This window comes from Cebus imitator, unplaced genomic scaffold (assembly GCF_001604975.1).
Source record: "Cebus imitator isolate Cc_AM_T3 unplaced genomic scaffold, Cebus_imitator-1.0 Scaffold318, whole genome shotgun sequence".
NCBI lineage: Eukaryota > Metazoa > Chordata > Mammalia > Primates > Cebidae > Cebus > Cebus imitator.
In genome coordinates, this window is record NW_016107633.1 from 909,526 (window position 1) to 923,318 (window position 13,793).

Here is a 13,793-nt window from a genome sequence, read left to right on the forward strand (position 1 = left end):
ACCTAGATTCTCATACCTGTGCCAAATGCTACCTCCTCAGACACCGGAAGACCTAGATCCTCATACCTGTACCAGGTGCTACCTTCTCAGACACGAGAAGACCTAGATTCTCATATCTGTACCAGGTGCTACCTCCTCAGACACGGGAAGACCTAGATCCGCATACCTGTGCCAGGTGCTACCTCCTCAGACACGGGAAGACCTAGATCCTCATACCTGTGCCAGGTGCTACCTCCTCAGACACGGGAAGACCTAGATCCTCATACCTGTGCCAGGTGCTACCTCCTCAGACACCGGAAGACCTAGATCCTCATACCTGTACCAGGTGCTACCTTCTCAGACATAAGAAGACCTAGATTCTCATATCTGTACCAGGTGCTACCTCCTCAGACACGAGAAGACCTAGATTCTCATATCTGTACCAGGTGCTACCTCCTCAGACACAGGAAGACCTAGATCCTCATACCTGTGCCAGGTGCTACCTCCTCAGACATGGGAAGACCTAGATCCTCATACCTGTGCCAGGTGCTACCTTCTCAGACACGGGAAGACCTAGATCCTCATACCTGTGCCAGGTGCTACCTCTTCAGACACGGGAAGACCTAGATCCGCATACCTGTGCCAGGTGCTACCTCCTCAGACACGGGAAGACTTAGATCCTCATACCTGTGCCAGGTGCTACCTCCTCAGACACCGGAAGACCTAGATCCTCATACCTGTACCAGGTGCTCCCTCCTCAGACACGGGAAGACCTAGATCCTCATACCTATGCCAGGTGCTGCCTTCTCAGACACGGGAAGACCTAGATCCTCATACCTGTACCTGCTGTTACCGCCTCAGACACTGGCAGACCCAGGGCCTCATACTTGTACCAGATCCTACCTCCCCACATACTGGAAGACCCAGATGTCATACCTGTGCTTAGCCTACCTCCTTGGATACCTCTTCCAGCACCATATACCTGTACCAGACCCTACTTCCTTAGACACTGGCAGACCAAGAGCCCTGTAGCAGTACCAGGACCCACCTTCTGAGTCTCATACCTGTGCTCAGGTATGCTTCCTTGGACAATGACAGACCCAGCAGCTCTCAGCTGCTCTTGGCAGGCCTTCTCAGATATTAAAAACCCACAGCTACATTTCTGTTCCCCAGTCCACGTGCTTCACCAGTGGCCCAGAGCCTCATGCTTGTGCCAGGCTCCACATCCTCAGATACTGACAGACCAGATCCTCATACCTATGCCAGGCATTCTTTGTTGGACAATGAAGACTCATCACTTTGTACCTGTGCCCATTCCCAACTTCTCAGGTGATATGGACAGATCCAGAACCTCCGACCTGTGCCTCAGCCCAACTCCGGGACAGTGACAGGCCCAATGGGTCATGCCTGGGCTTGACTGACCTTCTCAGCCCCAAGACACACCTAGGCCTACTGTTCACACTGCACCTTCTCAAGCCACACCCGCAGGCTCCACTTGGTGCCATCAGAATCCTCAGAACTTCATGGACGTCTTCCTAACAGCTGTTTTTATGGAGCACCTCCCACATTTCTAGCACAGGCAATGGATGCAGAATTTGGGGAGAGATGTACATGAAAATAATCATGCCAGTAAATGTGGAACTGAGAAACAAGTGCTCAGGAGAAATGGAACATAGTACTTATAAAAGGAACCTGAGGGGTGCTTGAGCCTTGATCTCAAGAAGGAACAGGCATGACCCAGGGAAGCACTGAAGAAGCATTCCAGCAGCCAGAACAGCACATGCAAAGGTCCTGTGGTCAGAGCAGCCTTTCTCAAGGGTGAGAGAATTAAGCCCCACAGAAAATGATCTGAGCGACTTGACTTCTCAGTTCTCCCAAGGATGATCCAAGACTAATAACCTTGTAGACATGAAGGATAGGTGCCCATTTATTACATCCAGTAGACGCCTTGGGAAGGGAGGGTTAATTCTCTCCTGGAAGCCCACTGAGGCAGGGGGAAGCACAACACCATCCAGAGGATAAAGGAAGGGGTGAGGACTGCAGGGTGGAAGCTGAGACGCACGGCGGGAGGACTGAGAACAGTCTGTGGCTAAGGTGAGGGCAGAAGCAAACAAGCCACTTTGGAGCCCTGGAGATGGACTGGGGAGTGCAGAGGACTGATTCTGGGAGCTCTCCAGTGTGGCTGAGAGGTTTCTGGCTTGGGCAATGAGATGACAGGTGGATCCACTCACTTGGAAAGACTAAGTTTCCAGGAAGCTTACCTGACAGATGCAGTCCCACAGAATATAACATGCTTGACACAGGCTCTTACAACTGACCTAACAGATTCAGTTCTTTTTTTTTTTTTAAGAGACAGAGTCTTGCTCTATCACCCACTCTTGGGCTCACGTGATCCTCCCTCCCCAGTAGCTAGGACTACAGGGACATACCACCATGCTTTGCTATTTTTAAAATTTTTTGGTAGAGATGGGGTCTTGCTCTATTGCCCAGGCAGGTTTTGAACACCTGGCCTCAAGTGGTCCTCCTATCTCAGCCTCTTGAAGCTCTGGGATTACAGGCATGAGCCACCACATCCAGCCCGGACTCAACTCTAGAAACTAAACCTCAGCACACAGCCAGCCCTCTGGGTGACAAGAGTCCAGGCTGCTTACCTTGGCTGAGAAAAGGTCCTCAGATTCCAGTTTTGCAAGAGCCCGGCAATGCCAAGCAGTGTCTGACTTGAGCCTCTGAACCCTCAACCTGCAGACATGGGTCTCTAGACCTCACCTTTAAGTGCAGTGGCGTCTGGTTCCACACATTATAGATGCAGTTCCTCAGTCAGTTCAACGTCTGTGCCTCACCTGCCCTGGTCCCCCAGACCTCACCTTATCTAACCATCATCTACTTTTTCCTCACTTTTTTTTTTTTTTTTTTTTTTTTCTTTTTTCTTTCTTTTTTTTTTTTTTTTTTTTTTTTTTTTTTTTTTTTTTTTCGCGACAGGGTCTCTCACTGTATTGCCCAGGCTTGAGTGCGGTGGCATGATCTCAGCTCACTGCAATCTCTACCTCCCAGGTTCAAGCAATTCTCCTGCCTCAGCCTACTGAGTAGCTGGGATTACAGGCACATACCACCACGTCCAGCTTATTTTTGTATTTTTAGGAGATGGGTTTCACCAGGCTGGTCTCAAATTTCGGACCTCAGGTGATCCAGCCACCTCAGCCTCCAAAAGTGCTGGGATTACAGGTGTGAGCCACCCCACCTGGCAACTTTCCTCACTTTTAACTCAGACCCTACATCATCTGGAACACAATGCCACCTTGGATGCAGGCCAATACCATGGACTGACTACACAGATCTTCAGGCCTGTGCAATACCCTGAGCGCTATCATACCTGACCAGGGTGCTGAGAACAGATACCTGCCCCACCTGATCCTTAAGGCTCTGCAGACATCACCAGGCACACCCAGGTACAAACACCTACAATGACTATGGCTTTCCCTTGATATAGGAGCCCACACTACTCACCTACTTGTGTCTGACCCTACCGCCAAAGGTCCCACCTGTGTCTGACTCACCTTCTCCAAGCCTGGCCAGCCACACCAATTATGCATTCCTGGGCTAGACCCCCACCCACTTCACCTAACAAGCCCAGCAGTACTTTTATGCTTGATCCCAGGTGTCAAGAACCTACCTAAGACCATGTGTGTACAATCTCTGTGAAACTGAGCCCGGATCCACAGACTCACTGACAATGTCAGGTCAACATACCAGCACTGAGCCTGGATCCACAGACTCACTGACAACACCAGGTTAATATACCAGCACTGAGCCTGGATCCACACTCACTGGCATAATCAGGTAAACATACCAGCACTGAGCCTGGATCCACAGACTCACTGACAATACCAGGTAAATATACCAGCACTGAGCATGGATGCAATGGCTTCACTTGGGAGACCCCGTTCTGCCTATTTGTGTCCAACTCCAGTGCCTCAGGCTACAGAGTTATACATCTGTCAAAGATGGGTTCCAGACATCTCAGCTGATGGAACAGATAATCTGACCCCTCACACCTTGACTGACATACTCAGGTTCCCTTGCCTGAGCCCAACTCAGATTCCTTACAGGTGCCCAGGATCAGCTCTATTTAGGTGAGCCTGGCCTTGGCAGTCCACATCCCATGTCTGGCTTGGCTTTGCATGTCTCACAGACAGATCCAATGTTGTCAATCTCTGCTTTTTGTCAGCACCAATGAGCTCACTGAGGAGCGTCAGACCTCATCAAATGGAACATCTCTGCATACCTGTGTTCTACAGGCCCCAGCTGAGATCTGCAGTTCCACCAACTTGTGACTAACCCATTGTCCACAGGCCTAAGACTGGGTCAGCACAACTGAGCCAGAATCATGCACCAATGATTTCGTCTGCAAGACCCCAGGTGTACGTCCCTCTAGCTCCAAAGTCCTTGCTTGAGAGAGATACATCTGCCTACTCACATCTAACTTAGGGGCCACAGACCTCCTAGGAAACCCAGTGTTCTGCCTGCCTATAGAGACCCCTATGCTATGGGCTTGACCTGTGAGGTGACTCTACCCACCTAGCCTCAACTCTTGGTTCTTCAGGCTTCATCTCAAAGACCCAGGGGCACATTTCTATGCCTGAATCCAACTTCTGAAAGAGCCAACTCCATCTACCTGCATTCAACTCTTAACTCCTCAGCTTTCCTTCAAAAGACTACTCCTGGAAGACCAGTTCTGTCTACCTGCCTGACCGTGGCTCCTCAGACGGTAGAACAGCTCTGCATACCTGTGCTTGACACTGGCTCCTCACAACACACCTGGAAGGTCATCTCTACCTACCTGTGCTTGACCCTGGGTACTCAGGCTACACCTAGTGACCCAGACTACCTACCTGTGCTTGATCCTCGCTCTTCAGACCATACCTGACAGACAGCTCTACCTACCTGAGCCTGACCTTGGCTCCTCAGACCACACCTGGTGGGCCAACTTTGCCTACCTGTGCACACCCTGGCTCCTCAAACCACACCTGAAAGGTTATCTCTGCCTACCTGAGCTTACCCCGGCTCCTCAAACCACACCCAGTAGGCCAGCTCCACCTAACTGTACTTGACCTTGGCGCCTTACACCACACCTGAAAGACTATCTCTAACTGCCTGTGTTTGACCCTGGTTCTTCAGAGTATACCTGGCATGCCAGCTCTACCTACCTGAGCCTGATGTTGGCTCTTCAGATCATACCTGGCGGGCCAGGTCTGCCCACCTGTGCTTAATGCTGGCTCCCGGGCTTGTACCTGGAGAATGAGCATCCCCTACCTGCATGTGATGAGGGTTCCAGAGCACCTCAGCTGCTCATACCTCAGCCAACACACTTGGTTCTTCTTACCTGGGCTTGACTATGACTTTTTAGGTCTCATGAACACATCCAGCTTTGTGAAGCTGCCCTGATCCTGGCTCCAAAGACCTTACCTACCAAACCCTGCTCTAAACACCTATGTTTAACTCCCGTTCTTCAGATCTGATATACCCAAAGAGATAAACCTGGGCCAGGCTCCACAGACCTCACCCAAGAAACTCAATTCTACATACCCGTGCCTGGCCACACCTCCTCAACCTCACCTAGGAGATGAACTTCTACCTACTCATCTATTTTTTTTTTTTTGAGACGAAGTTTCATTCTTATTGCCCAAACTGGAGTGCAGTGCTGCAATCTAAGCTCACTGCAACCTCTGCCTCCCGGGCTCAAGCGATTCTCCTGCCTCCACCTCCTAAGTAGCTGGGATTACAGGCACACACCACCCAGCTAATTTATTTTTTTAATAGACACAGGGTTTCACCGTGTTGGCCAGGCTGGTCTCGAACTTCTGACCTCAGATGATTTGCCCACCTCGGCCTTCTAAAGTGCTGGGATTACAGGCATGAGCTACCCCACTAGGCACTGCCCCCTACCTTTTTTTTGAGCTAGAGTCTTGCTCTGTCACCCAGGCTGGAGTGCAGGGGCGTCATCTTGGCTCATTCTGCCTCCCCAGTTCAAGCAAATCTAGTGCCCTAGCCTCCCAAGTAGCTAGGTCTGTAGGCGTGTATCACGTCTGGCTAATTTTTGTATTTTTAGTAGAGATGGGGTTTTGCCATGCTGGCCAGGCTGGTCTTGAACTCCTGACCTCAAGTGATCTGCCTGCCTCAGCATCCCAAAGTGCTGGAATTACAAGCGTGAGTCACCGTACCCAGCCTACACACCGTCTTGACATCACCTGGGAAATCCAGACCTGCTTACTGTGCCAGATCCCAGTTCCTCAGATCTTCCTGAGAGAACTGGCTCTAACCACCTGCCTTTAATTCACATCCTCAAAGGTCGTCTACCACATCTAGGTCTTTCTAGATGAGCCTAACCTTGGCTCACTGGGCCTCACCTGACAGATCCACTCTCTATACCTGTGCCTGAAATCGACTGCAGGATGGTTTAATTAGCTTGACCATGGCTATTCTGGTCCACCTACCTCTGCGTGCCCCTGGTTTCACAGACAAAACCCAACAAATTCTACCCACCATGCTTAACACGGCTTCTCAGACTTGGGGTACAAACCAGGGCCTGACCTCAGCAGCTCAGACCTTACCTGTGAGACCCAAAAATACATACCCATGTCTCACCCTGAAACCTCACGTGCTAGACCTGTCTACATACCTGGACCAGGCCCAGGCTTTATCCACCTTTCAGATGGATGCTGTTCGCCGTCGCTTTGTCTGACTCCAGCTTTTCCGTCTCTTCCCAGGGGACCCAGGTTCACCCACCAGAGCTGCTCAGACATCGCCCGAGGACAGAGCTCCAATCTAGACCCGATCATGGGTTTTCAGCCCTCACTTGTCACGCCCAGCTCGACCTGTCTATCTTTAGCTCCAATGTCCTTACCGGACTAGTCTAGTTCTGCCTACCTCTCCTAGAAATCCAGTCATACACACCTGTCTGATTTCAGCTCCTGGGACCTCAGACAGACACGGTTCTGAAAGGCTGGACTATACACACCTAACCTGAACAGACAGTTCCCTCACACGTGACAGATCCCTGCCTGCTGACCTCAGCCTGAGGGAGACTGGTGAGAGCCCAGTATTGGCAAACACTATCTGACTGGCTCAGCCTCAGATGTCTGCCCTGCAGACCCGGTTCTCTGGACCTCTACCCACCCTGAACCACTCAGACCACACCTTCCAGCACATCTCCTCAAGGCCACCTGCCTGCCTCGCCTGCCCTAGCTGCCCTGTCCTCGCCTCGTATCACCAGGTATATTCCTACCTCTCCCTTATCTGGGCTTTGCAGACCCGGATGCCACAGACTTGGATTTTAGTCATAGATACTCTGATGCCCTGAGCTCTGCCCATCACACCCAGTCAGGATGCTGAGAACCAGGTGCTGACCTGTGTGCGCCATATCCTGAGTTCTAACTACCCCTGAGCAATCAGCTACCCACTACCTGATCCTCACTTTTCAGAATGGCCAGAGATCCCAATGTGCATACCTGTCCCATGCCATAGGTCTACACTGCCTCCCACAGAGCCCGGTTGACATATGTACACAGCTTTGACTCCTCAGACCTCACCTAACAGAACCAACTCTAAATACCTGCATCTCCTCCAGAATTCACAGACCCACGGCTCCCTCTCCTTGTCCTGACTTCTCAGAACTCACCTGGACCTGCTCTGGCTCCTCTTCCAGCCTCACCAGCCAAAACTGGCCCTGCAGTATGCGCTGGCTCTGGCTGAGACCTGAGGGACCCCACAGTTTCCCACCACACCCCTGCTTGATTCCAACACCCAGGACTGCCCCAAGACTGGCCCTGGCAGACCAAAAGCCACCAGTTCTATATACCCCTACCAGACAGGACTCTTTTAATCTTATTCAAGAACTGGCACTGCATCCTTAGGCCTAAGCTGATGCCTTTAGCTCACCCAAGACCCCATCTCTAGGAACTTCACCTGCTTCTGTCCCTGGCTTCTTCAGACATCACCTTCTTGACTCAGCAGGATACACTCTAGAGACTCAGGCAGGTCCCTCCTCCTGCCCCTGCAGTCTGTCTAGCCTGGCCCAGGAGGCCTCTACTTAGGTCTCACCAGCCACCCCGGCCCCATGTTCCTGTGCCTAACTATCATTCCTAGACCTTACCTGGGAGGCCAGACCCATCCTCTCCTTAAGCCACACTCTAACTCATCTCTGCATGTTGGGTGGTGACAGGCAAGGACACCCCCGTTCTGCTTGGCTCCTTGGCTGGCAATGGCACCCACACATCCCTGCCCACCACCTGCTCAGGCTCCAGATCCCAAGGAGGAGGTGGAAGGTGCCTGCCCTCCATTATCAGGCATGCAACATTTATTAGAAGCTGCACAGTCTCTCTTGACTGGGGTTCCACATCTGAGCCACAGGATGCAGAAAATGACTTGAGTGACTCTTGTCAATTCTTCCAAGGATGGTATATAACTAGTGCCATTCTAGAAAGAAGTTAACTCATTATACACAGTGGATGGCTTAAGGCATTAGGGCTTCATTCTCTTCCAGACCCCCAGTAGTAGAAGGCCTGTAGAACCTTCAAAGGAATGAGATTATGTCTGTAGATGCCATCACCAAGCAAAGGGCCTCTGGTCCAAATGCCTGGAAATAGCCCCAGGGGGAAAAAACCACCAAATGGGCAACACCCTGTCTGCTGCACCTGCCACAGCGTTAGAGCACTGCACCTAAGCCCAGCCATGCCCACGGCATTCACAGCGCCCACACCACACCCTCCACTGCACCCCTGCACCCCAGGCTTCAAAGCCAGAGCCCTCCTCACACCACTGCTGAGCTCGGGCAAGTGCACAAGGAAAGCTGCAGCTCACTGCTTGGCTCCAGCAGAGGGGTCTGCAGCTCTGTCATTTGAGGCAGGGTTTGCTCTGCAAGCTGCCCTACCCTGGCACCTCCTCTCCACCACCCCCCAGCTCCTCCTGCAGCTCCTGTTACTCCTTTCCAGGGCTACCCAGTCACACCTCATGCCTCACCCTGCCCCTTGGCCTTTAGAGATGGTGGCTGCCATTCAGACAAAGGTCATCACTGAGAATAACTCACAACCTCAGCTCTGTGGGACGGGGTAAGGGGGACTCGGGTTACCCCACAGAGGGTGTTGCAGGCAGGCACCCAAGGGAGTGTCACCTGGCCCTGCAAGCTTAGCCCGCCCTCAGGTGGAAGTAGAGCCCTTGTCCTGCCTGGGTTGCTCTCGCCCTCCAAGCCTCTCTGAGGGCCTCTCTACCTTTCTTCAAGCTAGGTAAACAGCAAGTACTCAATAAACACTGACCTGACCTCAGGGGCCCCTCAACAGCCATGACTTGGAAAGGACACTTAATTCACCCAGTGCAGAAGTGCCTGTACTTACATCCCAGAACTCGAACATGTTTTGAGGGTCAATTCCAAACTCCTTCACTTTGGCCTAAATAAAAAAACAAAGGGAGAGAAATGAAAGGAAGCATTTGCTAGCAGGATGGGAACAGGAGCTCCGGGAGGCAGGGAGCTGTGCTCTGTGAGCTGAGCTTCACTTTCTCCAGAGCCAGGGATGGGGCAGGGCTGGAGCAGCCTCTGAGTCAAGGGTGGGGCCCAGAATCTACCCGCCCCCAAGCTGGACAGCAGGTCAGTCCACGACCAGCACACCTGTGACATTGCACCTGCAAAGCCCCCTGCTGAGGGTGGCTATAACCCTGCGTAAGAACCTGGCCCACACAAGTATCCTGCAATAGCTCTCACCCGGGCCTGTCTGGGACACCAGAGCATGACCCCTCAGGACATGTGGGAACCAAAGCTAGGACTGGGACCCGAGTATGAGCAGGGGCCACCTACCAGGCCAGGCTATCACACACAGGCTGGAGAGCCACCCAGCCCTTCCCATGTCTGGGAGGAAGCTTTGAGGACCCATCAAGTATTCTGGTCCTCAGGGGAGACAAGGCCAGCAACCCCTTATCTACTGCCCACAGGAGGAGAAGCCCTACTGATCAGTCAGTGGGAGGCAGGCAACCACGCTATGGTTAGCCAGCCTTACGGTATCCTGCTGTGGGTGGGAGAGCACTACAGGCAGAGGTGGGAGTGACGGTGGAGGGAGTGGCAGGGAGTAGACGTGGATGTGGTCCCCAGCTCAATACAACACAGTGCCCACTGGCTAACTGCTGCTGTCATTCCTGAAGCATCCCTCACTCTGCCCTGCCCTGCTGAGCCTGCAAAACCTCGTGGTGAGGCAGAACTGGGAGGCAGGTGACCCAGGTTCTAATCCTGGCATCACCTACTCATACAATCACTAAGTGGGCTGGGTGCAGTGGCTCACACCTGTAATCCCAACATTTTGGGAGGTCAAGGTGGGCAGATCACTTGAGGTCAGGAATTCGAGACCATCCTGGCCACCATGACAAAATCCCATCTCTACCAAAAATACAAAAATTAGCTGGACATAGTGGTGGATGCCTGCAATCCCAGCTATTCAGGAGACTGAGGCATGAAAATTGCTTTAACCTAGGAAGCACAGGTTGCAGTGAGTCAAGATCACACCACTGCACTCCAGCCTGAGTGACAAATTGAGACTTTGTCCCAAAAAACAGGGCACAGTGGGTCACACCTGTAATCCCAGGACTTTGGGAGGCCAAGGCGGGCAGATCGCTTGAGGTCAGGAGTTTGAAACCAGCCTGGTCAATGTGGTGAAACCCTATCTCTACTAAAAATACAAAAATTAGCCAGGCATGGTGGTGCACACCTGTAATCCCAGCTACTAGGGAGGCTGAATCAGGAGAATCACTTGAACCCGGGAGGCAGAGGTTGCAGTGACCCAAGATCACACCATTGCACTCCAGCCTGAGTGACAGAGCAAGACTCTGTCTCAAAACACACACACACACACACACACACACACACACACACACACACACAATCACTAAGTAGGGGGCAAAATGTCAACTCCCTTCATTGAGGCTTTACGTCCTTATGTGAAAAATGGAATGCATCCTCTACCCCTACCCAGCCTGTCCCATTTGGGAAGATGCTGGGCACAGAGGCCAAGGAAGGTCATGTGTATGGAGGGTTCTGAGTATCAGTCAGGCCTAAGATGGAGGAAGGGGTTATTGTGATCCCACTGACTGCAAGCCTCTCTCTTCAAGGCAGCAGAGGTTGAATGGGTGAATGTGGAAAAGGCAAGGACGGCTTGCAGACCACAGGCAACCAACTTTTCCATACCATCAGCCAAAGATCCCCCAGACCCACGAATCATGTCTCTGAGAAGCCATGACCTAGATCTGCTGGGCCCTCCCAGGAAACAGTACAGGGGATCACGGGGGCACTTACTGTGTTGGTAGACAGGGCAACAAAGTGCTTCGCCACTGCAGAAGGCTACAAGAGACAAAGAGCCAAGTTACCAAACCCAGCCCAGGGAGACCAAGAGTAGTCACTCCCCATCCCTAGAGGAACCAAGGCCCTGTGTGGGACTGAGATTCCCAGTCCTTGGTTCTGAGACTGTTGGAGGCGGCCCACATCAAGGTCAAGAAAGCAGAAGGGTCACAGGCTACCTGCTCATCCCATTTTACAAATATATGGGGGCCAGGGAGGTCCCTCCCCTATAAAATAGGTGTGGCCAAGAGTTCCTGCAGCACCAAGGAACCTTAGAGAAAGAATGGGCCATGAGAGGGCTCTTAGCCAGCCAGAGCAGGTTCTGTCACATCTGCAAGGCTGGGTCTAGCAAAGCCAAGCTGAACAATCATCTCAACTAGCAAAGGCAGGCACTGGCAAGGCCACCTTCCACTTCCATCTCCAGGAGAAACAGGGCCAGGCTTGGTCACGCAGGGGCCCACCCTGTTCCTTCCAGCCCACAGATCAACCACAAAGGAGGCCTCATAGACCACTCACATCCTTGGCCACCTGGAGAAACCACTCCTTTGCCGTCTCTGCATTCGTGATGGTCTCCTGGGTGGTAAAGGTCTGCAACCAAAGAGAACAGCAGTGGGCGCCTGAGCTCAGGGGTGGGCGCAGCCTTGGGCCAGGGCTGAGCAGCAGGGGCCGAGGCAATGCCCAGTTGTCACAGGGAGCAGTATTTGCCAGTCAGTGACAGTGACACCACATAATCTGAGATTCCAGCTCTTTACAATCAGAGGAGGGGGATTCATAAACACCCCCTCCCCACAAGGCTGCAGTCAAAGGCCACAGCTTCTCCCTGGAGGGGTTGCAGTCAGCCTGAGGCTCTCTTCAGCCCAGGCTGGAAGGGATCTCAGAATTCGGATGGAATTCTTCATATTTTACGTGCATTCATGTGAGTAAAGACAGCATAAATGACACAAACAAAACCCCTCTATTATCAGGGCATGGCTCTGGGATCAGAAAGGAGCAAGCATGGCCGGGCATGGTAGCTCAAGCCTGTAATCCCAGCACTCTGGGATGTCAAAAGCAGGTGGATCACCTGTGGTTAGGAGTTCAAGGCCTGCATGGCCAACATGGTGAAACCCCATCAAAACAAAAACAAAAACAAAAATTAGCTAGGCATGGTGGCAGGCACCTGTAGTCCCAGCTACTCGGGAGACTGAGGCAGGAGAATCGCTTGAAACCTGGGAAACAGAGATTGGAGTGATCCGACATGGTGTCACTACACTCCAGCCTGGGCAACAGAGCCAGACTCTTCCAAAAAATAAAAATAATAAAGAAAAGAGCTGGCATAAAGGACAGGTTTGTGAGAAAGTGGTGAGCAGTTCCAGACTGAGGGGAGGTCCTACAAGGCGAGTGGGTATGGTCAGGACACAAGGGTTCAAACTGATGTGTTCAGGCTTTTATCAGTCAACCTTGTTTGCTGCCAGGCACGAAAACAATCTAGGACAGCTGTACTGACCCAATCCACAAACCATGGTTCACTTGCAACCAGCCAAGAGGGACCAATGGCCAGGGGGATGGCAAGACAGCCATCCCTCTCTGCCCCAACACATACCGGGCCAGGGGCTGGGCAGTTTTTGGCACTCATACCTTGGAGGCGATGATGAACAGGGAGGACTCGGGGTTCAGCTGGGCCAGGGTTTTGGCAATGTGAGTTCCATCAATGTTGGAGACATACCAGACGCGGGGACCTCCTGAAGAGTATGGCTTAAGGGCTTCAGTCACCATGAGGGGCCCCTGGTGGGGAGACACAGCATCAGAGAATAAGAATTCAGGGCCTACGAAAAGTGGGGACAGCCGGGTCCCATCCCTGGAGAAAGTAAGGCCCCGAGTGGGACCAATAGTGCCCAGGCTCCCACCCTACCCTAAGGCAGTTTTCTCCTCACCAGGTCAGAGCCGCCAATGCCAATGTTGATGACGTCCGTGATGGTCTTGCCCGTGTACCCCTTCCAGTCACCACTCCGGACACGCTGGCACGGGGGGGGGTGAGATGCCATCAGCCCAAACCCCCAAGCGTAAGCCGCTGCTCAAAAACATCACTACTGCTGCCATGTCCTGGTGCCTCAGACCCAGATTTCAGGCTGTCGCAGGCGCCTATATTTTTTTGCTTATAATTTACAATATTTATTTATTTTAGACAGGGTCTCCATTTCCTGGGTTCTAACAATTCTTGTACCTCTGTCTCCTGAGTAGCTGGGACTATAGACCTGAGCCACCACCATGCCTGGCTAATTTTTTTGTATTTTTAGTGGAGATGAGGTTTCACCACGATGGCCAGGCTGGTCTCGATTTACTGTCCTCAAGTGATCTGGCCACCTCAACCTTCCAAAGTGCTGGGATTACAGGCGTGAGCCCTAGCGCCTCACTATTTATTTATTTTTAAAACTGCCTGGCCGGGCGCGGTGCCTCAAGCCTG

The 13,793-nt window shown here is 52.3% G+C and overlaps 1 protein-coding gene and 1 long non-coding RNA gene across 3 annotated transcripts in view; both read right to left on the reverse strand.

The window, feature by feature from the left end:
• Positions 1-345, reverse strand: part of LOC119467691 — a 12,554-nt gene extending 12,209 nt beyond the window's left edge. Inside the window, exon 1 of the long non-coding RNA XR_005196251.1 lies at positions 333-345. This is a non-coding gene — a long non-coding RNA (uncharacterized LOC119467691). The remainder of the gene's footprint in view (positions 1-332) is intronic.
• The window catches only part of GPI (glucose-6-phosphate isomerase), a 47,909-nt gene that overhangs the window by 20,992 nt on the left and 13,124 nt on the right, over positions 1-13,793 (reverse strand). For both annotated transcript variants that reach the window (XM_037729843.1, XM_017504219.2), the window contains exons 5-9: positions 13,264-13,347; positions 12,968-13,114; positions 11,867-11,938; positions 11,309-11,353; positions 9,366-9,419 (exon numbers count right to left, since the gene is read on the reverse strand). In XM_037729843.1, coding sequence (XP_037585771.1) covers positions 9,366-9,419; positions 11,309-11,353; positions 11,867-11,938; positions 12,968-13,114; positions 13,264-13,347 — 402 coding nt within the window. The remainder of the gene's footprint in view (positions 1-9,365; positions 9,420-11,308; positions 11,354-11,866; positions 11,939-12,967; positions 13,115-13,263; positions 13,348-13,793) is intronic.